The following is a 25,117-nucleotide window of genomic DNA, read 5'->3' as shown; positions in this document are numbered from 1 at the left end:
CTGTGAACCTAGGCTGGCTATTGCTAGTGCCAGGCCTGGGGCCTCTTAGCTGTGATATGGGGGCTGAGGGCTTGCTGAGGCTGCTTGTTGCTTGTTTGATAGGATTTAGAAAGATGTGCAGCATGAGTCTAGGCAAGCAATATGAAAAAGCCACTGTTAACAGTCTGGCTGGACCTGTGAGGTGGGTGGGGTGGAGCCTCAGGCAATCCCCAGGGCTGAGCAAACAATGTGAGCCAGGTTGATGAAGTGTCAGATATAGCCCCCACCTGCCAGCTTTGTGGCTGTGTGCGTGGAAAATTTAAAAAGTTCTTTCCTCATTTTTGTGCATTACTATCATACATGAATCCACATACCTTTCCAATAGCTTCAGTGTGATGTTGTGTACATATCTGAAGTCTGCTAACCCAGTGCTGTCGCTCTTTAGCATCTGTGGCTGGTAAAAAGAATCCACAAGTTATCTACTTTTGTAATTATATTTGGAATACAATTGATTGTCTATAGCATGAAGAAAAGATCATTGAAAACCAGGGACTGGTCATACTCTCCCCAGAGCAAAGAGAACCAAGCATCAATCTTGTTCGGTGACATAGTAGCTAGATGTGGATATTTCATAAGAAGGATATATTACATGCAGAATAGAAATATACTCTTTTTAAAATACCCTTTATTAAGTATTTAATGTGTATTCAGTACTTTCAGACCTCATGTAGCATGCTCAGCTAGGATTATTATCATACTTCATGTGTATTAATTAGATGAAAAACAAAAACTTCTATACAAATTAAATTTATCTACATAAATATAACTTTTATTTTAATGAATATGGACATTTTAGTAAATCCCAACTATATCCATTAGTTCCTGAAAACCAGAAAGAGAGCATACAAATCAAATCAAGAAAAGGGCCAAACTACTCATCATTGGCGGACATAAAAATGTATCATTTAAAGATGGCTATGCTTTTAGATTTTTTCAGTAATTAGGGTTTTATCTCCACAAAAATTTTAGAGGGGTCAATCTTAAACAGATTTGTTCACTGTCCCACTTGAAGAAAGTATTTATTAAAACAGATTTCATAAATTCTTAAAGCATTTCCAAGGTTTAGCATAGGGTGTGCACATCATCAATGACAGTAATTTCTATAAAGCCCAAATGTAAGCAGGAAAGTACACTAACTTCTCAAGGGAAAAAGAAAATCATGATATTCATCTCATATCCCAATCCTACCTCTGAGTTTATACTGTTCCCCACTGGCAGCATTCACTGTGAAGGTGTGCGAGTCTTCATCACTCGGTGATATTACAGCTCCTGCAAGCTGCAAAGTACCTCTGGGTTTTTGATTTCTAGACTGTTCATTCACAAAGTATTCCAATAACCCAGCTTCGTTGTTTAAAACAAAAAACCTGTAATGATTTTCAAAAAAAGGTCACAATTTTTAAACATTTCCCCTAGTCAAATTAAAGCAAACCAAGTTTTAATAACTTATACATTTTGAAGAATTTGCCATGAAAAAAAATTTCAAAAATATCTCAAGAAATACTTGGAAACAATAGGTTGAATTTCCTAGCAGTTAAGATTATTGAAAAATTGAATGAGCTTAATAAAAGATATAAAACCTCCAGCTGTGCCCTGGCCAGTGTAGCTCAGTTGGTTGGAGCGTTGTCCCATACACAAAAAAGTTGGGGGTTTGATTCCCAGACAGGGAACATACCTAGGTTGCAGGTTCATCCCTGGCTGGGGTATATATGGAAGGCAATCAATTGATGTTTCTCTCTCTCTCTCTCTCTCTCTCTCAAATCAATAAACATATTTTCTGGGAGAAAAAACTCCTCCAGCGGAGAAAGGGGAACTTAATAGGGAAGAAGTGTACCAGATACCACAAAAAGGAAATAAAGATATGGTATCCTTTCGGAGGAAGATTTAGCTCTAGAATTCATTAACAGGGAAGGTAAATTGCCCAAGGACAAATGGTAATGAGAAACTTTATTTAAAACTTACTGCAAACAAATCAAAACATGAACTTGGAGGTTAACTAAATGCTAGGTAAGAAATAAATCTAACATAAGATTTAACCAGTGAAATATAAAATGAGAATAATGTCAGAACAGAAAGATTTTGTGAATGTATCATTAAACAGGTCACAACTAAAGATTACTTATCCTGTTTAAAAATGAAAAAGCTGCAATTGGAGATGCAGAAACATAGGAAACTTGAAACTGAATGACATACTGATATACTTTGGAAAAATTCTGATGTTCTGACCTGCATCTAGATTAACTACTCTAGGAAATGTATTAATTAAGATTCCAATTTAATTAATATAACAGCTCTTTAAGAAATATAAACAATTCCGATTTAATGTTTGGGCTTGGAGCAGTTTAGCATTCTACATGTTAATGTGCTCTGTAACAGACAATTTGATCCAGACAATGTCCTAAAAGATATTATCTTAAGGAATTCGACAACCATATCAAATTGGGAATGAATGGAATCAGCCTTGTATTCAAGTGGAAAAAAAATTAGTAGCAAGCAAAAGGAGTTGGAAGTAGTTGCTTGAGAAGGGAGGGGGAATGCAAAAAACTATTATTGTTTTTCTTGTTCATCTTTTAGTATGCTTTTGATTTTAAAAATTATGTTCGGATATTCTGGTAAAAATACAAATCAATTTTGATATTTTTAAGTTTTAAAACTTCTGTATTATTAATTACTACACCTTTTTATGTGGGGTTTTCTTTTGTTTTTTATTTTCGGCTTATAGCAACTTATTTATTATGTCACAGTCCTGTACGTCAGGAGTCCAGGCACAGCTCAGCTAGATTCACTACTGAGGGTCTCAAGGCCGAAATTTAGGTGACAGTTGGAGCTATGGTGTCATCTGAAGCCTGGAGTACTTTTCTAAGCTAATTTAGGCTGTTGAAAGAATTCAATTTCTTATGGTTATACCTCTCAGGTCCCAGCCTGTCTTCCTGGCTGACAGCCAGAAAGTAGCTCTCATCTGGAGGTCACCCTTAGGTCTTAGCCATTGTGACCTTCTTACAACGTAGTAACTTCTTTCTTTAAGGCCCACAGAAGGATGTCTCAGATGCCTCATAAGAGCTCACCTTATTAGAACAGGCCCACCCACCACAGTCTCCCTGTTGATACTCAATCAGCTGATTAGAAATCTTAACTGCATCTGCGAAATTCCACCAACTTTGCCATGTAACGTAATTTAATAATGGCCATATTAAGGCAGTATCATGTGGGTATATTTGGCTTGTGGTGAATAACTGCTTACAATAGCACACTGTGAACATGACCCTATAAACAAATGACTGTATAAAATTTTACAATCTATGTAAATCTTGAACTTTATATCACTCTTTAAGGTACAAAGGTACTTGTAAATATTCTGCATCCTTTGATTTTCATGATTACTTGCCAGAGAGGCACAGTAGGTATTATTAGTCCAATGTTACAGGTGGAAAAACCAATGCTCAAAGCAGCTAAGTGACTGACCACAGCTTTCCAGAAAATTAGTAATGGAGTTGGGCCTCAGCCCAGGGTCTTTGCATTCTATAGTCCAGTCCTCTTTTTTGCTAAGCCTGTAGTTTTCAAATTGTGCTTGATGAAGTTCCAAAAAGATGTCTCAGGCATGACTGCATGAACGGACACTAAGGTAGGGCTAAGTGCTGAAATGGCAGCTCTGCTTTTGTTTGTTCTATACATTTGGGGCTCTACCTAAGGTTTAAGAACCACTGCACTGCACCATTGCCGACTTGTTAAAGGTAAAGAAGAATGCTTACCAAACTAATTAACCTAAAAAAAAAAAGCCAAGTGTCTATTCTGAAGTTTCAAGAAGTTGTCATTTCTTGGAGCAGCTGTTGGACCTTCCTAATATCTGGTCTCTTATTTTTCTTTTCATGCAGACAATGACTGGCAACAGAGTACACAGTTTCAGTAGAAGTGAAATCAATGTCACTCATCTTCTTATCAATTTAATCAATTGTCTTTTCTTCACCTTCAATTTCTTCTTTAATATCTAGCAATAATTAAGGTTCCCGGCATTCATCCACAGTTGGAAGTCCAGTTATTATTTCTAGTAAAACAACACCAAAGCTGTAGATATCAGATTTGGGTGTTATTTCCCCTTGCAAAGCTACAGGTGCTGTATAAGCTGTTGTTCCTACGATTCTGCTAGTCACAACTATCTGTGTAAACTTCTTAGAAGCCTATGTAGGCCCAAAGTCAGATAATTTGGCTGTAAAGTCTTCATCTAGTAAAGTAATTGCACTTTTTATATCTCTATGAATGTGATGATTTTCATGCAAAAAACTGATACCATTAGCTGCACCCTGAGCATTCCTGCACCTCATGTGCCAAGAAAGTGGTGGAGTATCATTCAAACAAGACAGTCTGTCTAGCAATGAACCATTAGGCATGACTAAGCAGGGGTCATCTCCATCACTAAGAAACCGAGTAGTTCTACTAAATTTTCATGTTGGCACTTTACCATTACTTTTATTTCTTGATCAAACTGCTGTCTCAGTTCCTCAGTACAAATGTCAGCTATTGCTACAAGCCTCTTCACTGCCACGGTTCAGCTGTTCTCATAGCCTTTACAGACAACTCTAACCTGCTCTCTCCCATTTTGTTATTAGCACTGACAGAAATGGGTCATTCATCCAAGTTATTGCTGACATCCTTCAATTCATAAAATGAAAAACTGTGAAAACATGTATCACTAACTTCTAAACTTTCTAGACTTCAGGAGTCAGGTGGCATATAATTTTATTGAGGATTCCACACAGGTATCATGGATGTCTTTCCTATCTTTGCCACAGAGAGGCCTCTGATTCTGCTCAACTGTTACAGCTTCTCTATGAGGTAGAGTATTGACAGTTTTGGGAATAGCGTCAGGGAGCAAAAGACTTGCAGGGGCAAAAAACTCATTTTGGACCAACAGGTTGACAGGATCACCAACTGTGCAATTTGTCGTGCCCTGGTGAAACAGTAATTCACCAGTGGCACTTTTTCCAGTTTGAAGTAATCCTTCACATCTTCTCAAGTGAAACTGATTATATCTATCATCACCAGATGGCTTTTTAATAGCTACTGCTAACTTCTTCCATCCTTCTCGCAGATCAATAAAATCTGACAGCTCCCTAATTAGTCCAACATTGAGGCAGTGCACATATGTTGATGGTGTTACGGGTTTGTTCATCTTCTGTCCTCAATTCATTGGAGCTTGGTTTCTTCATCTGAAAGACAGAGATGGTGATACCTGCCCAAGCACTGGAACTGGTGGCCAGACCGACCATGCCCAGCTGGGCCCCCTTGCATGTGTTTTATTGACCATCCGTAGTCCTACTTATAATGAACACCCTGTTAAGTTTTGCACATTTTTAATAAGGTTATTTTTATTTTCCCAAAGATTATTTGAATCAACATAAGATAGTCACTGACACAATCTTAAATTTCTGAAACATAAGACCTGTCCAAAGTAAAATGCACATAGGCATCTCCTATGGGCTGAGCATATCCTCCTGAATTCCTATGATGAAATCCTAACCCACAAGGTAAGCAATTAGGTCACCAGGAGATAACCTCATGAATGAGGTTAGTGCCTTATAATAGAGATCCAAGAATACCTTCACTCTTTTCTGCCATGTGAGAATACAATAGGAAGTCTGCAAAATGAAGAGGGTTCTTGCCTGAGTATGCAGGCACCCTGATCTTGGAGTTCCAAACTCCAGAACCATGAGAAATAAATTTGTTGTTTGTAAGCTACCTACTTTGTAGTATTTTGTTACAGTAGCCCAAATTGATCAAGACATGAAAGCAATCTCTTCAATATACTAAAAACCACTGAGTTGTACATTTAAGTGGGAAAATTGTATAGTATGTGTATTCTCTTAATAAAGCTATTAACAAAAAATGAACAAACAACAAAGGAAAGAAATCTTCCCACTGCTCTAAGCAATATGTACAATTTACTTCAACAAAGGAAAATTATTTATCTTATCTTCTAAAAGCAGTCAATTCAAAGAATTTAGAGTACAATATGTTTGGAACTGTCAAGTTTGCTATGAACACATATTTCTTACCCTAAAAGCATTACCACAAATTTACAAGATGGGAGGGCTCACCTAGATATATAGAAAGTAATGCTGAGAAGAGACTGCCAGAATTATAGAAATGAGCCAATAACTGCACAGCAGGGTGACTGCAGTTAATATTATACTGTGTACTCAAAAGATATTGAGAGTAGATCTCAAAAGTTCTTATCACAAGAAAAAAACTGTAACTGTGTATGGTGACAAATGTTAACTAGATTTATTGTGGTGATCATTTCCCAATGCAAGAAACTCTCAGAGATACTGAGGGTTTGGTTCCAAACCCCTACAATAAAGCAAGTCACAAATTTTTTGGTTTCCCGGCACACATAAAAGTTATGTTTATATTACACAGTGGTCTACTAAGTGTGCAATAGCATTATGTCTAAAAATTGTAAATACCTTAATTTAAAAATATTTTACTTCTAAAAAACGCTAACCATCATCTGCACCTTCTACGAATTGCATACTTTTTTGATGACAGAGGGTCAGGCCTCCATATTGATTGCTACTGGCAGATCAGGGTACTGATGCTGAGGGTGGCTGTGGCAATTTCTTAAAATAAGATAATGAAGTCTGCTGTGCTGATTGAGAGCAATTTTTCTGTAGGATACAATGATGTTTGATAGTGTTTTACCCACTGTATAACTTTAATTCTCTGAAACCCTGTTGCTGCTTTATCAACTAAGCTTATATAATATTCTAAATGCCTTGCCGCTGTGTCAACAATTTTCATAGAATCTTTTTTTAGTATTTTTATTGATTATGCTATTACACTTTTCTCAAATTTTCCCCCTGTATCCCTCTTCTACCCTCTAACATTCCCCCCTCCCCTTAGTTCATGTCCATGGGTTGTACATATAAGTTCTTTGAGTTCTGTTTCCTATACTATTTTTTATCTTTCCTCGTCTATTTTAGGCATACTAATTATGCTTCTTCTTCCCCATACCTCCCTCCCATTCCTCCCTTCCCCCTCCCCACTGAACTCCCTCTGTGTGATGTCCATTTCTCTAATTCTGTTTCTGTTCTGGTTATTGGCTTAGCTTTTGTTTTCCTTTTCTTCTAGGTTAATCTGTTGATAGTTGTGAGATTGTTGTCATTTCACTGTTCATATTTTTATCTTCTTTTTCTTAGATGAGTCCCTTTAACATTTCATATAATAAGGGCTTGGTCATGATGGACTCCTTTAACTTCACCTTATCTGGGAAGCACTGTATCTGCCCTTCCATTCTAAATGAAAGCTTTGCTGGATAGAGTAATCTTGGATGTAGGTCCTTGCCCTTCATAACTTCAAATACTTCTTTCCAGCTTCTTCTTGCCTATAAGGTTTGTTTTGAGAAATCAAAGTCTAATGGGAACTCCTTTGTAGGTAACTATCTCCTTCTCTCTTGCCGTTTTTAGGATCTCCTCTTTGTCTTTGATCTTGGGTAACTTAATGATGATGTGCCTTGGTGTGTTTCTCTTTGAGTACAACTTCTTTGGGGCTCTCTGGGCTTCCTGGAAGTCTATTTCCTTCTCCAGATTGGGGAAGTTTTTCCTTTATTATTTTTCAAATAAGTTTTCAATTTCTTGATGTTGTTCTTTTCCTTCTGGCACCCCTATGATTAAGATATCAGAACATTTCAGGTTGTCCCAGAGAATCCTCAGCCTCTCTCCATTTTTTTGGATTCTTATTTTTTCATTCTGATCCAGTTGGGAGTTTATTTCTTTTTTTTTGTTCCAAATCGTTGCTTTGAATCTTGGTTTCCTTCCTGTCAACTGTTGGTTCCTTGAATATTTTGCTTTATTTCATTTTGGGTATCTTTCATTTGTTCTTTCATTTTCAACCAAACTCATTTTGATTACCAGGGCTTTAAATTCTCCATCAGATGGGTTGACAATCTCCTCATCACTTAGTTCTGAGGTTTTGCTGTGTTTTTTCATTTGGGCCATATTTCATTGTCTTGGCACACCTGGTAAGTTGTAAGGGGCAGGGCCTTAGGTATTCACCCAGGCAGGGCAACCCTCTTTGCTGCACTGCCTGTGGGGGAGGGGCCAGAGAGGGAACAATGCAGCTTGCCTGCTCTTCTTTAGCGCGCTTTCTAATGTACTCTTGTGTCCGACTGGAAGTATCCCCCACTGCAGTAACCCCAGCCTTAGACCACAGTCAGCTCTGAGCCTCAGTTTTCCCCTTAAGTCAGTCTCTCCCACACAGCTCTGCCCAGCTCAGCAGTCTGTCCCGCCCATCAGCCGCCTCACTGAGGTTTTCTTAGTCGGACCACAAGGTCCGCATTACCAGTCTGGTTAATTTTTTCTTTAATTCTTTGGTTGTCCAAGTTCCATGCAGCTTTATTTTCTGGCACTTTTGGTTGTTTATTGATTTTAGATTGGTCGTTGTCCTCCTTTTGGTTGTGTGAGGAAGCAAAGGGTTTCTACTTAAACCTCCATCTTGGTCAAAACTCTCAATTTTTGTAGAATCTTCTAGATTCTAAATCATGTAACCACTTTTTTCGCTAGTCCAGAAGAAGCAACTCCTCAACCATTAAAATTTTATCATGAGATTGAAGCAATTCAGTCACATGTTCAGGCTCCACTTCTATTGTTCTTGCTATCTCTGCCATGCATGCAGTTACTTCCTCCACTGAAGTACTGAACCCCTCAAAGTCATGCATGAGGGTTGGAATCAAGTTCTTCCAAATTCCTATGAATGCTAATATTTTGATCTCTTCCCATGAATCATGAATATTCTTAGTAACATCTAGAATGATGAACCCTTTCCAGAATGTTTTCAATTGGCTTCGTCCAGATTCATGAAAGGACTCAATGTCTATGGCAGTTACAAACTTACAAAATGTATTTCTGAAATAATAACATTTGAAAGTCAAAAGTTACTCCTTAGTCCATGGGCTACAGCATAGATGTTCTGTTAGCAGGCATGAAAACAACATTAATCTTGTTGTATTCAATATATTCTCTATCAGAGCTCTTGAGTGACCAGGTAAAATGTCAATGAGCACTAATATTTTGCAAGGAATCTTTTCTCCTCAGCAGTAAGTATCAACAGTGGGCTTAAAATAGTCAATAAATTATGCTGTTAACAGATTTGCTGTCATCAGGCTTTGCTGCTACATTTATAGAGCACAGGCAGAGTACACTTAGCATAAATCTTAAAGGCACTAGATCTGCAGAACGGTAAATGAGCACTGGCTTCAACTTAAAGTCACCATCTGCATTAGCCCCTAACAAGAGAGGCAGCCTATCGTTTGAAGCCAGCATGGACTTCTCTTCTCTAGCTATGAAAGTCCTATAGATGGTATCTTCTTCCAATAGGAGGCTGTTTTGTCTACTAAAAATCTGTTATTTAGTGTAGCCACCTACATTAATCATCTTAGCTAGGTCTTCTGGAGAACTTGCCACAATTTCTACATAAGCACTTGCTGCTTCACCTTAATTCTTACATTTTGGAGATGGCTTATTTCCTTAAATCCCATGAACCAACCTCTGCTACCTTCAAATTTTTCTTCTGCAGCTTCCTTGCCTCTCTCATCCTTCCTGGAATTAAAGAGTTAGGGCTTGGCTCTTGATTAGGCTTTGGCTTAAGAAATTGTTGAGACTGGTTTGATCTACCCACATCACTAAAACTTCTTCCATACAAGCGATGAGGCTCTTATACTTTTTTTTTAATCATTCATGTATTCACTGGAAAAGAACTTTCATCTCACTTAGACACTGAGAGGCCTACTGAAACTGGCCTAATCTCAACATTGTTGTGTCTCAGGAATTAGAGAGCCCTGAGGAGGGGGAGAGACACTGAGGCGGGGGAATATCCAGTCAGTGGAGCAGTCGGAGCACACACAATATTTACAGACTAAGTTGGCTGTTTTATATGTGTGTGGTTTGTGGCTCCTCAAAAAACAATTATAATAGTAACATCAAAGATTACTGATCATCAATCACCGTAATACATGTAAGAAATAGGTTTAAAATATAGCAAGAATCACCAAAATGTGATAAAGAGACATGAAGTACGCAAAATGCTGCTAAAAGGATGGCACCGATATACTTGTTCTGCATAGTGTGGCCATAAACCTTCACTTTGTAAAAACCACAGTATCCCCTGGCTGGTGTGGCTCAGTGGATTGAGAGCAGGCTGTGAACCAAAGGGCCGCTGGTTTGATTCCCAGTCGGGGCACATGCCTGGGTGGCAGGCCAGGTCCCCAGTGGGGGGCACATGAGAGGCAACCACACACTGATGTTTCTTTCCCACTCTTTCTTCCTCCTTTCCCCTCCCTCTAAATAAATAAATAAAATCTTTAGAAAAACCTTAAAGTATCTGTGAAATGCAATAAAACAAAGTACAATAAAATAAGGTATACCTGTATACACAAATGTTGAGTCATTATGTTGTATTCCTGAAACTAATATGTTATGTCAATTATAACTCCATATAAAAAATAATGATCTAACACCAAGATGATGCAATAAACCCAATGGCAGTAATACAGCATTTTAGGATATATTTCATTATATATGGATTAACACAAATATTCTTTCATCCTGTTTATAGAAAAATGTTTTACAAGATATGAAGACTGGGGTTAAAGAGACAATCTACAGGATTTCCAGCCAAGATGGAGGCATAGGTAGATACACATTGCCTCTTCGAACAAGCAAAAAAAAGGGAAACAAATTTAAAACAAAAAATAATCAGAACTGCCAAAAAATTGAACTGTATGGAAGTCTAACAATGAAGGAATTAAAGAAGAAGCATTCACCCAGACAGGTAGGGGGGTGAAGACGGGCAGCAGGGGTAGAAAGGACTCATGGCAATGTGGCTGGGGAACCGGGGCAGATAAAACAGTGGCTGGCAGACCAGGTGGTCCAACATTTCAGTGCAGATAAACTGAGAGGAAAAACGGGAGTGAGACAGACTGTGCAATCCAGGGTTCCAGCACAGAGAAATAAAGCCTCAAAACCTTTGACTAAAAAAACCTGTAGGGGTTGAGGAAATAGGAAAAACCTCACAGGAGAGTTTGTTGCAGAAACACACAGGGTCCTAGAACTTACACAAACCCACAAACCTGGAAATCAACACCAGAAGGGCCCAATACGCTTATGCACAGTGGAGGAAGTGACTGAAAGTTGGTGGAGAGCTGAGCAAGTGGCATTGTTCTCTCTCTGACCTCTCCTCCATATACAGCACCACAATACAGCAACGGGGGATGCCACGCCCTGACAAATACCTGAGGCTCTGCCCCTTACTATGTAACAGGTGCCTGAGACGAAGAAATATGGCCCAAATGAAAGAAAAGATCAAAGCTCCAGAAAAAATACAACTAAGTGATAAAGAAATAGCCAATCTACCAGATGCAGAGTTCAAAACACTGCTATTTAGGATGCTCACAGAAATGTCTGTGAGTTGGTTGAGTTGAGTTGCAGAACAGGAAAAGCGAAGACTATGCAAACTGAAATACAGAAAAATACACTGGGAACCAACTGTGAAGGGAAGAAAACTGGGACTCAAACAAATAGTTAGGAGCAGAAGGAAGAAATGAACATTCAACCAGAACAGAATGAAGAAACAAGAATACAAAAAAAGGAGGAGAGGCTTAAGAATCTCAGGAATTATAAACATTCCAACATTTGAATCATATGGGTGCCAGAGGGACAAAAGAAAGACCAAGAAATTGAAAACTTATTTGAAAACATAATGAAGCAAAACTTCCCCAATCTAGCAAAGGAAATATACTTTCAGGAAGTCCAGGAAGCCCAGAGAGTCCCAAAGAAGATGGACCCAAGGAAGCACACACCAAGGCACATCAGAATTATATTACCCAAGATTAAAATGAAGGAGAGAATCTTAAAAGCTGCAAGAGAAAAGGAGACGTTTACCTACAAAGGCGTTCCCATAAGACTCAGCTGATTTCTCAAAAGAGACCTTACAGGCAAGATGGACCTGGAAAAAAGTATTCCAAGTCATGCAAAGCAAAGACCTACATCTAAGATTACACTGTCCAGCAAAGCTATCATTTAGAATGGAAGGGCAAATAAAGTGCTTCTCAGATAAGGTCAAGTTAAAGGAGTTCATCATGACCAAGCCCTTATTATATGAAATGTTAAAGGGACTTATCTAAGAAAAAGATGATCAAAAGTAGCAAAATGACAACAAACTCACAACCATCAACAACTGAACCTAAAAAAACAAACAAAAAACCAAAACAAACTAAGCAAACAACTAGAATAGGAACAGATTCACAGAAATAGAGATCACATGGAGGTTTATCACTGGAGAGGGAAAGAGGGGAGAATGGGGGAAAAGGTACAGAGAATAAGGAGTATAAATGAAAGGTACGAAATAGACGGGGGGCATTTAAGAATAATATGAGAAATGGAGAAGCCTAAGAATTTATATGTATGACCCATGAACATGAACTAAATTGAGGAAATGCTGGTGGGAGACAGGTGGTATAGGAAGGAGTGGAATAAAGGGGAGGAAAAAATGGGATAACTCTAATAGAATAATCACATTTAATAAAATATATTAAAATTTTTTAGCCCTGGCTGGTGTAGCTCAGTGGATTGAGCACAGGCCTGCGAACCAAAGATCAGGGTTCAATTCCCAGTCAGGGCACGTGCCTGGGTTGCAGGCCAGTTCCCAGCGGGGGCCAGTTCCCAGCACCCCTTCTGGTTGCACCAGAAGCAACCACACATTGATATTTCTCTCCTTCTCTCCTTCCCTTCCCTTCTAAAGATAAATAAGTAAAAAATGTAAAAGATCCTTTAAAATATTTTTTAAAAAATAATAAAATAAAATATATTAAAATTGTTTAAGAAAAAAAAAAGAGGCAATCTATATAGTGATGAAATTTAACAAAGCTATTTTTCCCAGAAGAGCACTAAACTGATTTTATAATTTTTAAAAATCACCTTATTTTTGGACTATAAGATGCACCCCCCCCAAATTTGGGAGAAAAAGGGGGGGTGCATCTTACAGTTTAAATGTAGCTTACCTGGCTCACTGTATGTGGGGCAGCGGCGGTAGAACGGGGTCAAGGGTTATTAAATATTTTACCACATTTTTTGCTTCAAAATTTGTTTTCCTATTTTCCTCCTCTAAAACCTACCTAAAAATATGGTATTTCACTTTATTTATTATTTTACTAAATTCTCCATTGAGGCATTTTTAGCAAGTTGGCTTAATCAATTAGCTAAGAAAATGTAGAAACAAAGGCTAAGTATAACAGGGAAACTTAAGATTCGGCATTTTAAAAATCTTCACCACTAGAAAATCCACCTAAGTTGTTAAAAAAAAAATATTGTTAACTACTGGCAATTAAGGAATTGTTCTTTTTTTGCCACTTCAAAATAACAAAGGCTGCCAGTTTGGGAAAAATGATTAATCTTTGAAAACTGACCTTTTATACAGTTGGAGGGATTGACCCTGGCAGAGGCAATGCCCCTCCCTATCCTAAAACAATCACTGAGCTCTGGAAGCTAACTCCCCACACAACCAGTGGCCAATAAATCTTTGTAACAGGCTTCCACATACAATGTTACAAATCCCTGCCCATGCTTCCATGTTCTCAATTTGTCACTGATCTCAAATGTCACTTTGAGTATATACTCAATTTTACTTGAGCTTTCTTACGGTTCCACTTCTGTGACTTTGTCAATAATATTCTATAATATTACATAAAAGTAATTTGTTGAATGTTGAAGGAGAAAGTTAACTTATTCTCCCTTTAGGAAAGAAAGACTTGGGGTGGTGAACACACAATACAATGTACAGATGATGTGTTGCAGAACTATATACCTGAAACTTGTGCACTTTTGTTAACTAGTGTCATGCCAATAAATTCAATAAAAAGAAAAAAAATAGTGCTAGGGACAAAGTGACATAAAATTTTTTGAAATTATTATTTTGTATGTCATTTGAATGTGTACGCCTTCAACAAATTACAAAAAAATTAACTGAGGTGGAAAAATACAAAATGAGAACACTCCCTTGACTTTATTTTTTTCCTTAAATAAAAGATGGGAACCCTGGAGAACTGACCTTTTCACTGCAATAGGAACTCCCAGCAATCGAGGTTCTGGCCAAGATGGAGGTGTAGGTGCAAACCTTTCCCTTCCTCACACAACGAAAAGGAGGATAACAACCAATCTAAAATCAATAAACAACCAGAAGTGCCAGAAAATCAACCTGCGTGGACCTCTGACAACCAAGGAATTTAAAAAAAAAAGTCAACCAGAACCACCAGACCAGAAAGAACCCACAGCAATGCAGCGGACCACAGGGCTGGGGCTGGCTAAAGGCGAAACTGAGACTCAGACCTCACTACGGATTACTGCAATTCCCGAGGTGTGAGAAAACCCCAGTCTCACATGAGAGTTCATTAGAAAGTGGGCTGGATCTGAGCAGGGGAGCTGCATTGTTCCCTCTCTGGCTCCTCCACCACAGGCAGTGTGGCAGGGTTGCCCTGCCCTGGTGAATACCTAAGGCCCTGCCTCCTTACAAGTGATCAGGTGCCCCAAACAGAGAAATAGGGCCAAAATGAAAGAACAGAGCAAAACTTCAGAAACAGAGCCAAACAATAAGGAGATAGCCAACCTATCTGATGAAGAATTTAAAGCCCTGGTAATCAAAATGCTCACAGAACTGATTGAGCTTAGCTGAAAAAATGAAAGAACGAATGAAAGATACCCAAAATGAACTAAAGCAAAATATTCAGGGAACCAACAGTGACAAGAAGGAAACCAAGATTCAAAGCAACGATTTGGAACAAAAAGAAGAAATAAACATCCGAACTGGATCAGAATGAAGAAACAAGAATCCAAAAAAATGGAGAGAGGCTGAGGATTCTCTGGGACAACCTGATACGTTCCAGTATCCTAATCATAGGGGTGCCAGAAGGAAAAGAACATCACGAAATTAAAAATTTATTTGAAAAATAATGAAGGGGACTGCCGGCCAAAATGGAGGCATAGGTAGACACACTGTGCCTCCAAACACAACCAAAATTAAGGACAACAAAAATTTAGAAACAAAAAAGCACCGAAAACTGACAGAAAATTGAACTGTACAGAAGTCCAACAACCACTCATCCAGACTGGTAAGAGAAGTCAGCAGCTAGAGGAGAGGGGTCATGGCAGGAAAAAGTGGTGGTTGGCAGACCCTGGGCGCAGGCTGGCAATGAGCAGACCCAGTGAGGCACGCAAGGTGGCTGGCTGACCGCAGTCACATACTTGCATGCAGATAAACCATGCGAAAATGGGCAGCAAGATAGACTGCACAACCAAAGGCCCCAGCACCGGGAAATAAAGCCTAAAAGCACTGATTGAAGACACTTGTGGGGGGTTGAGGCACTGTGAGAGACTCCCAGCCGTTGGAGAGACCCACAGGGTCCTAGAACATATACAAGCCCACCCATCCAGGAACCAGTACCGGAAGGGCCCAATTTGCTTGTGGGAAGCAGCAGAAGGGACTGAAATCTAAGACAGAGTAGAGCAAGTGCCATTGTTCTCTCTCTGACCCCGCCCCCACACATAGCTTTACAACCCAGTAACTGCGTTGCCCTGTCCTAGTGAACACCTAAGGCTCCACCCCTCATATAAACAGTTGTGACCAGACCCCCAAAAATTCACTCAAACGGAAGAATAGATCAAAGCCCCAGAGCCAATACATTTAAGCAACCAAGAGATAGCCAACCTATCAGATGCACATCGTTCAAAGCACTGGTGATCAGGATGCTCACAGAATTGGTTGATTTTAGTCACAAATTAAATGAACAAATGAAGGCTATGCTAAGTGAAATGAAGGGAAATGCACAGGGAACAAATAGTGATGGAAAGGAAACTGGGAATCAAATCAAGGGAGTGGACCAGAAGGAAGGAAGAAACAACCAAACACAAAAGAATGAAGAAACAAGAATTCAAAAAAGTGAGGAGAGGCTTAGGAACCTCCAGGACATCTTTAAACACTTCAACGTCCGAATTATAGGGCTACCAGAAGGGGAAGATGAACAGCAACAAGTGGAAAACTTATTTGAACAAATAATAAATGAGAACTTTCCCACTCTGGTTAAGAAAATGGACATGAACTAAAGGGGGAGAATGTGGGTGGGATGGGGTAGTAGGGTGAAGGGGAATAAAGGTGGGGACGAAGGGAGGGGAATGGGAAAACTGTAATAGCATAATCAATAAATTTATTTTAAAAAAGGAAAATTAACGAAGGAAAACTTCCCTAGTCTGGTGGAGGAAATAGACTTTCAGGAAGTCCAGGAAGCTCAGAGATTCCCAAAGAAGTTGGACCCAAAGAGAAAGACACCAAGGCATATCATCATTAAGTTACCTAAGATCAAAGACAAAGAGAAGATCCTAAAAGCGGCAAGAGAGAAGGAGACAGTTACCTATAAAGAAGTTACCATTAGACTATCAGCTGATTTCTCAAAATAAACCTACAGGCAAGAAGGGGCTGGAATGAAGTATTTGAAGTTATGAAAGGCAAGGACCTACATCCAAGGTTGCTCTCTCCAGCAAAGCTTTCATTTAGAATGGAAGGGCAGATACAGTGCTTCCCAGATAAGGTCAAGTTAAAGGAGTTCATCATGACCAAGCCCTTATTATATGAAATGTTAAAGGGACTCATCTAAGAAAAAGAAGATGAAAGTATGAACAGTAAAATGACAACAATCTCACAACTATCAGCAAATGAACCTAAAAGAAAATACAAACAACAAAAACAAAAACTAAGCAAACAACCAGAACAGGAACAGAATCATAGAAATGGACATCACATGGAGAGAGTTCGGTAGGGAGGGAGAGGGGAGGAATAGGGGGAAAAGGTACAGGGAAGAAGCATAATTGGTAGGTATAAAATAGATGGGGAGAGATAAAATGGTATAGGAAACAGAGAAGTAAAAGAACTTACAGGTACAACCCATGGACATGAACTAAGCAGGGTGCGGGGGGAATGCTGGAGGGCTGCGGGGTGTGGGGTGGAGGAGGGATAAAGGGGGAAATATTCTAATAGCATAATAAAAATTCTTCAAAAAACCCTCCCTTCTAATTTTTCATATCCAGTGTTGACCGTTCATATGACCTCCAACTTCCTGCATGTCACTCCCATTTGGATTTCCTAATGTTACTTCAAACTAAACATGGCCCAAACTGCCTTCTCTTTTAAACAATCGCATTTTCATTAGTGTTTCTACTACTCTTTAAAAATATCTGAAAATAATTTTCATATATCTCATTTTATAGCTGTTTAAGGTAAGAGGGAAATTTCAGCTTCTGTTATTCTATCATGGCCAAAAGCAGAAGTCTCCAAATGACAATATGAATTAGAAGCAATATGATACAATATAAAAACATAGACTTTGGAGTCAGAAGTATTTGGGTTCAAATTCTAGCATCATCATTTTTATTTTCTTATTTATTTTTTAAAAGATTTTATTTATTCATTATTAGAGAGAGGAGAAGGGAAGGAAAGAGAGGAATAAAAACACTGACCTGCTGCCTCTTGTACGTGCCCTGACCAGGGACTGAACGCACAACCCTGGCCTGTGCCCTAACTGGGAAATGAATTGGTAACCCTTCACTTTGAGGGATAATGTCCAACCAACCGAGCCACACTGGTTAGGGCTAGCATTATCATTTTTTAAAAGTTTAACACCCACACAGATACCATTCACACCTATTAGAATGACTATTATGTTAAAAGTACAGAAAATAGAAAAAGAATGTTGATGAGCATGTAGGGAAATTGGAACCTATGTGCATTGCTAGTAGAAATGTAAAATGGTATAGTCACTATGAATAATGGTACGGGGGTTCCCTAAAAAAGTTAAATATAGCATTAGCATATGATCCAGCAATTCCAGCTCTGGGTACACACACACACACGTAGTGAAATCCAGGACTCAAACAAATATTAGTACAGCAATATTCATAGCAGTATGATTCACCATAGCTAAAAGGTAAAAGCTATTATTGTCCACTGACAAATAAATAAATAAATTAATTAATTAAATGTGGTACACACATGCAATGGAATATTATTCTGCATTCAAAAGGAAAGAAAATCTAACACATGCTACGGTATGAATGAACATTGAAGATATTACACTAAATGAAATAAGATAGTCACAAAAGAACAAGTATTCTATGACATCACTTAAATGAGGTACCTAGAATAATTAAATTCACAGAAGCAGAAAGTAGAATAGTGGTTGCCGAGGACTGAGGGAGGCAGGTGTTTAATGGGCACAGAAGTATCAGTTCAAGAAGATGCAGAGTTCAGGAGATGAGTCAGAGTGATCATGGCAGTGGCTGCTCAACAATGTAAATATATTTAATGCTACTGAACTGTACATATACAAATGTCTTTAAATGGTCAATTTTGTTATGTATATTTTGCCACAATTTAAAAAATAAAAGTTTAATCCCCCTGCTCCACAAATGCCAATTCTACAAAGTCTTTACAACAGCTGGCTTTGCTACTTACTTACTTCCCTGTGTGGCCTTGGACTGGTTATTTAAACTCTCAAGGTCCCAGGAAAGTTTTGAGAATTGTACACAAAACAGGCACCTAACACAAATCTGGTTGGTGCCTCCAGACCACCCTAATAGTCTGATCACCACAAATATTTTAATAAACCCAATTCCAGTAAACAAGTGGTTATAATCCTAAAATAATTAACTTCTGAGGCATTTGGAGGCTGTAATTTGGAAGATACAACTCTTCCCCCCCCCCAAAAAAAAAGAGAAGAAAGTCACCCGACTTTTAGAAAACATGGTAAATCCTTCCTTCCGTAAAAGGTTTCCCAGCCATGTTTATACTGACGTACTATCAGGATATAAAATTATCACCCCCAATTCTTGTCTCTTGGAAGAATGATGGGTCACAGATAATACAAGTCACACTTACCTGTACTGCCACCCAGTGACAAGGTTGGTGTACTTCATTAAGTAGCCATACACATTTTCCATGTGATCACTGTTTAAAAAAATCAGAAAGTGCCAGAGTCAGTGAAAATTCCAGGAAATATCAGGAAGTTATCTGTAGATACATACGTTTTACCAGTGCCTCAAAGTTTCTTAAGAAGTAAAATTTATAGGTTAACAAACAGAGGGAGTCACCCAAATTTCATACACATGGAACTTTATTTTACCAGATTTCTTTTAAAGAAGTATCATCTAACATAAATCATTATAGAATATATTATATTTCAACTACAAAATCACTATACAAATATAAAATTACAAATATAAGTAAATATACTGTAAATATAATTATAATTAAAAATATTTTATAACAATTCAGTGCTTAAGAAACAAAATCTGGTTTTATGGTTCTATAACAAGCAGTGCCTCTTCACTCTGACAGGACACACGACAGGCCAATCTGTACCGTCTCTGACAACTTGGGCTCCCACACTGAAGACCCTGTTTTTGGTGAGATGTCACACCCCACTCCTATTCCCCTACCCCAGACAGGCATAAAAGGCACCGTGCTCACTATGAGTCTTGCCACCGGGAAGATTTTATTTGTGACTTGTACCACTTGTCTTACTGCAATTGAGTTTCTTTACTTTCTGTCCTCTCTTTTCATTTATTGCAGGTAAATTCTGTTACAGTGGTTCATAGAAAATGCAGTATCTCACTGGTATTTCCTTTCCATTATTTTAAGTTTTCTTATACTTAGGAAAATACATTAAAGCTAAACCTACAATGATATATCTTTTTTTAATATCTGGACTTCATTTTTTTAATTTTGTAAATTACATTAAAAATTCCTTTTAAATACATCGAAAGTTTTAACTTTACAATATAAAATGCAATGGATATTAAACATTTATTTTCTCTACTATCCCTGAATCACTGGGAATATCTGGTGAAATTTCAGCTAACTAACATCCAGGAAATTGAAAGTGTCAGACAATGGGCAACTTTTAAAACATGAATGTCAAAGGCAAAAAAGCAAGGGACAACTCACACAACCAATAGAACAAAGTCCAAAAAGATTTAGATTGATCTGAATGACAGATGAAAAGGGTTGATGATAAGGATACTCTTTCAGGTAAACAAAATAACCAAATTTCTGTGAGATTCTAGCAGTTGTTATTGGAGAACGAGTAGGGGCGCTTCTCAATGCTTGGTGCCTTCCTAATCTCATTTCTCCAAAGTGCTTGAAAAGAAAGATCTAATCTGAAAATACAGAATTGGCCCCATGACTAAATATGTTTTTCCCCCTGTGTTTTTGTCCCATTCTAAGGCCAGCAAGGAACACTACTTATTCATGTTAAATGAAACTGCTCCAGTCCTTTTGATTTCCTAAGGCAGGGTGTCTATTTCTAAAATGCTGGACTGATGTTCTGGTAACTATATATCTACACTGTCAAATGACGTCTCATTTCAGTATTTTCCAAGGCCCACATCTAGAGGAAACCGTTCTTCTGTAAAAACTTAGGGCCTTGGTTTTTACTACTTCCTCTACTCCCAGCCCCAGGTCATATAGCAAAGATATTTCAGTTCCACTGTTACTTAAAAAAGCAGAGAGATACTCTGTTGTTGGCTCTTAGATCTTTCCAAGACTTCAGGCTTCAACAGTTCTCTGGGGCCACAGGAGTGCCAATATCCCAGACTCTGGCCAAAAATAATTTCCCAAAGAGTCCCTCCTGTTTTAAAATTTTAACACACAGCTCAGATCGCCTCAACTGTTCCTGTCTTCAAAACTTACTCCATCACTTTTCTAACACATCACTCCCCTAACACATTTCTTACTCTTCTCCTTCTGGCACCCCTATGATTCAAATGTTGGAACATTATAAAGTTGTCCCAGAAATTCCTAAGCCTCTCCTCATTTTTTTGAATTCTTGTTTCTTCATTCTGTTCTGATTGGATGTTCATTTCTTCCTTCTGTTCCAAACCATTGATTTGAGTCCCAGTTTCCTTCCCTTCACTGTTGGATCCCTGTATATTTTCCTTTATTTCACTTTTCATGCCTTTATTTTTTCCTCTATTTTGTGACCATACTTAACCATTTCTGTGAGCATCCTGAATAGCAGTGTTTTGAACTCTGCATCTGGTAGACTGGCTCTCTCTTCATCACTTACTTGTATTTTTTTCTGGAGCTTTGATCTGTTCTTTCATTTGGGCCATATTTCTTTGTTTTGGCACACCTGATACATAGTAAGGGGGGAAGCCTTAGGTGTTCACCAGGTAGGGCAATCCACGTCGCTACACTGTTTGCTGTATGTGGAGAGGGGTCAGAGAGGGAACACTGCTGCTTGCTCAGCTCTCTGCTGGTTTTCGGTCACTTCCCCCACTACCCACAATCAAAGTGGGACCTTCTGGTGCTGATTCCTGGGTAGACGGTTTTGTGTAAGTTCTTGGACCCTGTGGGTCTCTGCAACTCCCCTGTGAAGACTGGGAGTTTCTCCTGCTGCCTTAACCCAAACAGGTTTTTTTCAGTCAGAGGTTTTGAGGCTTTATTTCTCTGTGCTGGAACCCGAGTTGCACAGTCTGTCTGGCTCCCCAGTTGTTCCTCTGGATTGATCCACATGCAAATATGGAACCACCCAGTCCACCAGATACCACCTTGACTGCACAGCCAAGAGTCTCTCCGCCAGGCTGCCCATCTCCGCCCCTCCTACTGGTCTGGATGAATGTTTCTTCTTTAATTCCTTGGTTGTTGGACTTCCATACAGTTCAATTTTCTGGCAGTTCTGGTTATTTTTTGTTTTTAAATTTGTTGTTATCCTTATTTTGTTGTTTGAGGAGCCAAAGTGTTCCTACCTATGCCTTCATCTTAGCCAGAAGTCCTGTATTGTATGTTTAAAAGTTACTGAGAATAGATTTAAAATTTTTCATCACAGGGAAAAAAATGTGTAACTATGTGTGGTGATGGATGTTAACTAGATTTATTGTGGTGGTCATTTCACAATATTGTATCTATAAAATCAAATCATTATATTGTGCTCTGAAAATACTATAATGTTATAGTTCAATTTTATCTCAATTTGAAAATGTATTCTTTGTTAAGTCCTATAGCTCCACAACCTGAATATTATTTATTTATGCTCTATATAAATCCTCAAAAGGCCTAAGTGTCACATAACCTAAATTAAATATCTCCTCTAAGTGCCAAGATGTTCCATAATTCACCACTTTCTGTTTTCCCCCTTAATCTCTGTGCTAAGCCTCATTACATAGCTATCAGTGTGTAATAAAAACATTACAATACAATTACAGTCAATTCCTCTGGTTCTAGGACTATATATATTCTTAAAATGCCTATGTGGAATATGGGGAGAATGTTCTTAAAACTTCAAAGAATACTATCTACAACAGAGAAAAGGAAAATTTGCATTTCAAAGGAATAAAAGATAATGCCTCATAGTCTTTGTTCGGTTTCTCATATCACTAAAGGTTTTCCTAATTTTGGTCATATCTAAGTTATTTATATCATTTAATGGCGATCAATAAATTTTTAAGAGTAGAATTTCAGTAGCATCATTCACTAAATAAAATCAAATTATATCTTCATAGTTCACAGTATAGCAATGTTGTATGTTCAGTTTTTAATGTTATTAATATTCTGTTGATGCTTCTAAAAAGGGTTAACCTTCTCACAGAAACTACAAGAGGGATACTGACATGGTTTATTTGATAGAAGCATAAAACCAGCCTCAGAATAATGAGATCTGAACATGCAATTATAAATTGCTGATTTGTTTTTACTATATAAAACATATATCCAAAGTTACAAAGAACCAACTTAAGAACATACTATTCTTTCATTTTTTTAAAGATTTTATTTTATTTTTTGAGGAAAAGGGCGGGAAAAGAGGGAGAGAAATATTGATGTGTGAGAGAAACATGGATCAGTTGCCTCTCCAACACCCCCCAAACAAGGACCTGGACCACACCCCAGGCATGTGACCTAACTAACTAGTTTGCAAGAAGACACCCAACTCACTGAGCAACACCAATCAGGGACATTCCATTCTTTAGGACAGCAGGTGACACAGTCCCTCCTCTCATCCTTCCACTTCTGCTGTACTCAGTGAAACCAGCTGATGCGGAATGACTATGCCATCTGGTGGCTAGCACAAAGAGCTCTGTGGGTGAATGTCTTTTGTTCACGCTGTCTCTCTACCTCCTTATAATTGAGTTATCATATAACACCTTTAATGCTCATTCGCTGCTCCCATTTAAAGTGTGTGAAGTTTTATAGAAGATTTAAAACATACCTGTTAATATAAATAAAATCTAGTTGTTAAATCGGAAACACATCCCATATTTGATTATATCATACTATTTTGTGTTCTATGAAGTAGAGATGACAGTCAAAAAACTAATACACTAAAAAATAAGCCGTAAAATGGTTAATTTCTTTTTAGTCCTTTAGCAACTCCTCCATTCAACAAATTGGTATATTCGGATTTTTTAAACTTGTTAACATTTAATTGGGATTAGCTCTAGAAGATGATAGTCTATAATAACAGTTAATAACTGAACTATGCTCCTTTTTAGGTCTCAGATATACCACATTATAATTTGAATCTACATATACCACAAAGTGATCACCCCCAAAATCTAGTTACCATCTATCACCATATAATTGATCCCTCTTCACCTCATCACATACCTACCCCCTTTCCCTCTGGTAATCACAATCTATCCTCTATGAGTTCGTTTTTTAGATTCCACATATGAGTGTAGTCATATGGTATTTGTCTTTCTTCTTGCTTATTTCACTTAGCATTATACATGCTCAAGGTCCATTCATATTGTCACCAACAGCAAGATTTCTTTCTTTTATGGCTGAGTAGTATTCTGTTACACACACACCCCTTCACACTATTTTGAACAATTTCAAATCCTTTCATTTCAGTTCAGCACAATTACTCAGTACCTTCTAAATGCAAAGCACTCTGAAAATCCACTGAAAAGGACGGGAAAATAAAAAAAGGTCATTCCTCTCCATCCCCAATCCATAATCTAATATAAAAGAACTCTATCTCCTGAAGAAAAAGACAATGGTAAGGGCTCCTGCTGGATTAGAGACATAGTTCAGTGTTTTTTGGCTGTTACACACATGAAAAGAATTTCATTAAAGACTAAAGGTTCACTAATCAAAAACACAGGATTCAACAGCGACTGAGGTTAAAATGATTGGTCTTGACTGATTACATATTAAGTGAGAATAAGAGTGAGAGTAAAGGTAAAAGAGAAGGAACAAGGGCAACACCTAGATTTCCAAATGGCACAACTGTGTAGATACTAATGCTTCAGAGAATTTGGGATCATAGAGAAGTTCTGGATTTGTTCTAGTGTAACAAACTGAATTTAAGGGACCCGTGAGGCATATAAGGGAAAATACCCAATAAGGCAGCATGGTTTGGGTTGGACACATAGATTTATTTGGTAGCAATTAGCAGATAGGCATGAACTGGTATTTGAAGCCATTAGAATAAATAAAATAATCCAGGAAATTTAGAAAATGACAAAAGATAGGACAGAGTCTAAGAGAAAACCCTTAGGAGAAATTTTAAAGGGAAGAGGAGTGCACATAGGAGGTAAATAGTAGCTGAGTAGTAGGAAAAAACCAGGAGCATTTCAAGTTGTGGTCAAGAATGTTCAGTGCTACTGAGGGGTAAAGTAAAATAAATATTGAAAAGTTTCTATTAGATTTAGCATCTGAGAGATGGAATAATGAAGGAAGAGCCAGCTGGCTGTAACTCGAGACAGACTGGGAGAAATAGGAGTGATTAAGGAAATGTGGACTTAGGGTGGGTACCATATTTTGCTGTTTATAATGCGCATTTTGCCCAAATTGTTGAGGGAAAAACAAGAATGCACATTATACATGGGTACTACTTAAAATACCTTGTATCTGTTCTTGTGTTTTGTTAATTATTTGTCACATAAAATTTCTTGTACCATAATATGTTAAAAAATAAATGCTGAAATTCCCTTATAATACAAAAACAAGTAACTTAATATTCCCTTAAAATAAACAAGTAACTAATATAAAT

General features: G+C 38.0%; 2 protein-coding genes and 1 pseudogene across 2 annotated transcripts in view; all 3 read right to left on the bottom strand.

Annotated features, from left to right (window-relative positions):
• OSBPL11 (oxysterol binding protein like 11) overlaps window positions 1–25,117 on the bottom strand; it is a 100,439-nt gene that overhangs the window by 45,436 nt on the left and 29,886 nt on the right. Inside the window, exons 2-4 of the mRNA XM_037131985.2 lie at window positions 19,003–19,071; window positions 1,228–1,403; window positions 354–433 (exon numbers count right to left, since the gene is read on the bottom strand). Of these exons, the coding sequence (XP_036987880.2) occupies window positions 354–433; window positions 1,228–1,403; window positions 19,003–19,071 (325 nt within the window). The remainder of the gene's footprint in view (window positions 1–353; window positions 434–1,227; window positions 1,404–19,002; window positions 19,072–25,117) is intronic.
• Window positions 3,834–4,682, bottom strand: LOC119039294 (interleukin-1 receptor-associated kinase 4-like; annotated as a pseudogene).
• Window positions 4,754–5,203, bottom strand: LOC128628512 (interleukin-1 receptor-associated kinase 4-like). Its single transcript, XM_053672912.1, has one exon. The coding sequence runs from the start codon at window positions 5,201–5,203 to the stop codon at window positions 4,754–4,756; it is 450 nt and encodes a 149-aa protein (XP_053528887.1).

This window comes from Artibeus jamaicensis, unplaced genomic scaffold (assembly GCF_021234435.1).
Source record: "Artibeus jamaicensis isolate MK-2021 breed Jamaican fruit bat unplaced genomic scaffold, CSHL_Jam_final contig_793, whole genome shotgun sequence".
Lineage (NCBI taxonomy): Eukaryota > Metazoa > Chordata > Mammalia > Chiroptera > Phyllostomidae > Artibeus > Artibeus jamaicensis.
Note: the sequence above shows the minus strand (reverse complement) of the source record. Positions and strands in the feature narration are given on the sequence as shown.

Excerpts from the sequence above, each read along its gene's own strand:
- LOC128628512 (XM_053672912.1), bottom strand. The coding sequence starts at position 5,203 with ATGAACAAACCCGTAACACCATCAACATATGTGCACTGCCTCAATGTT.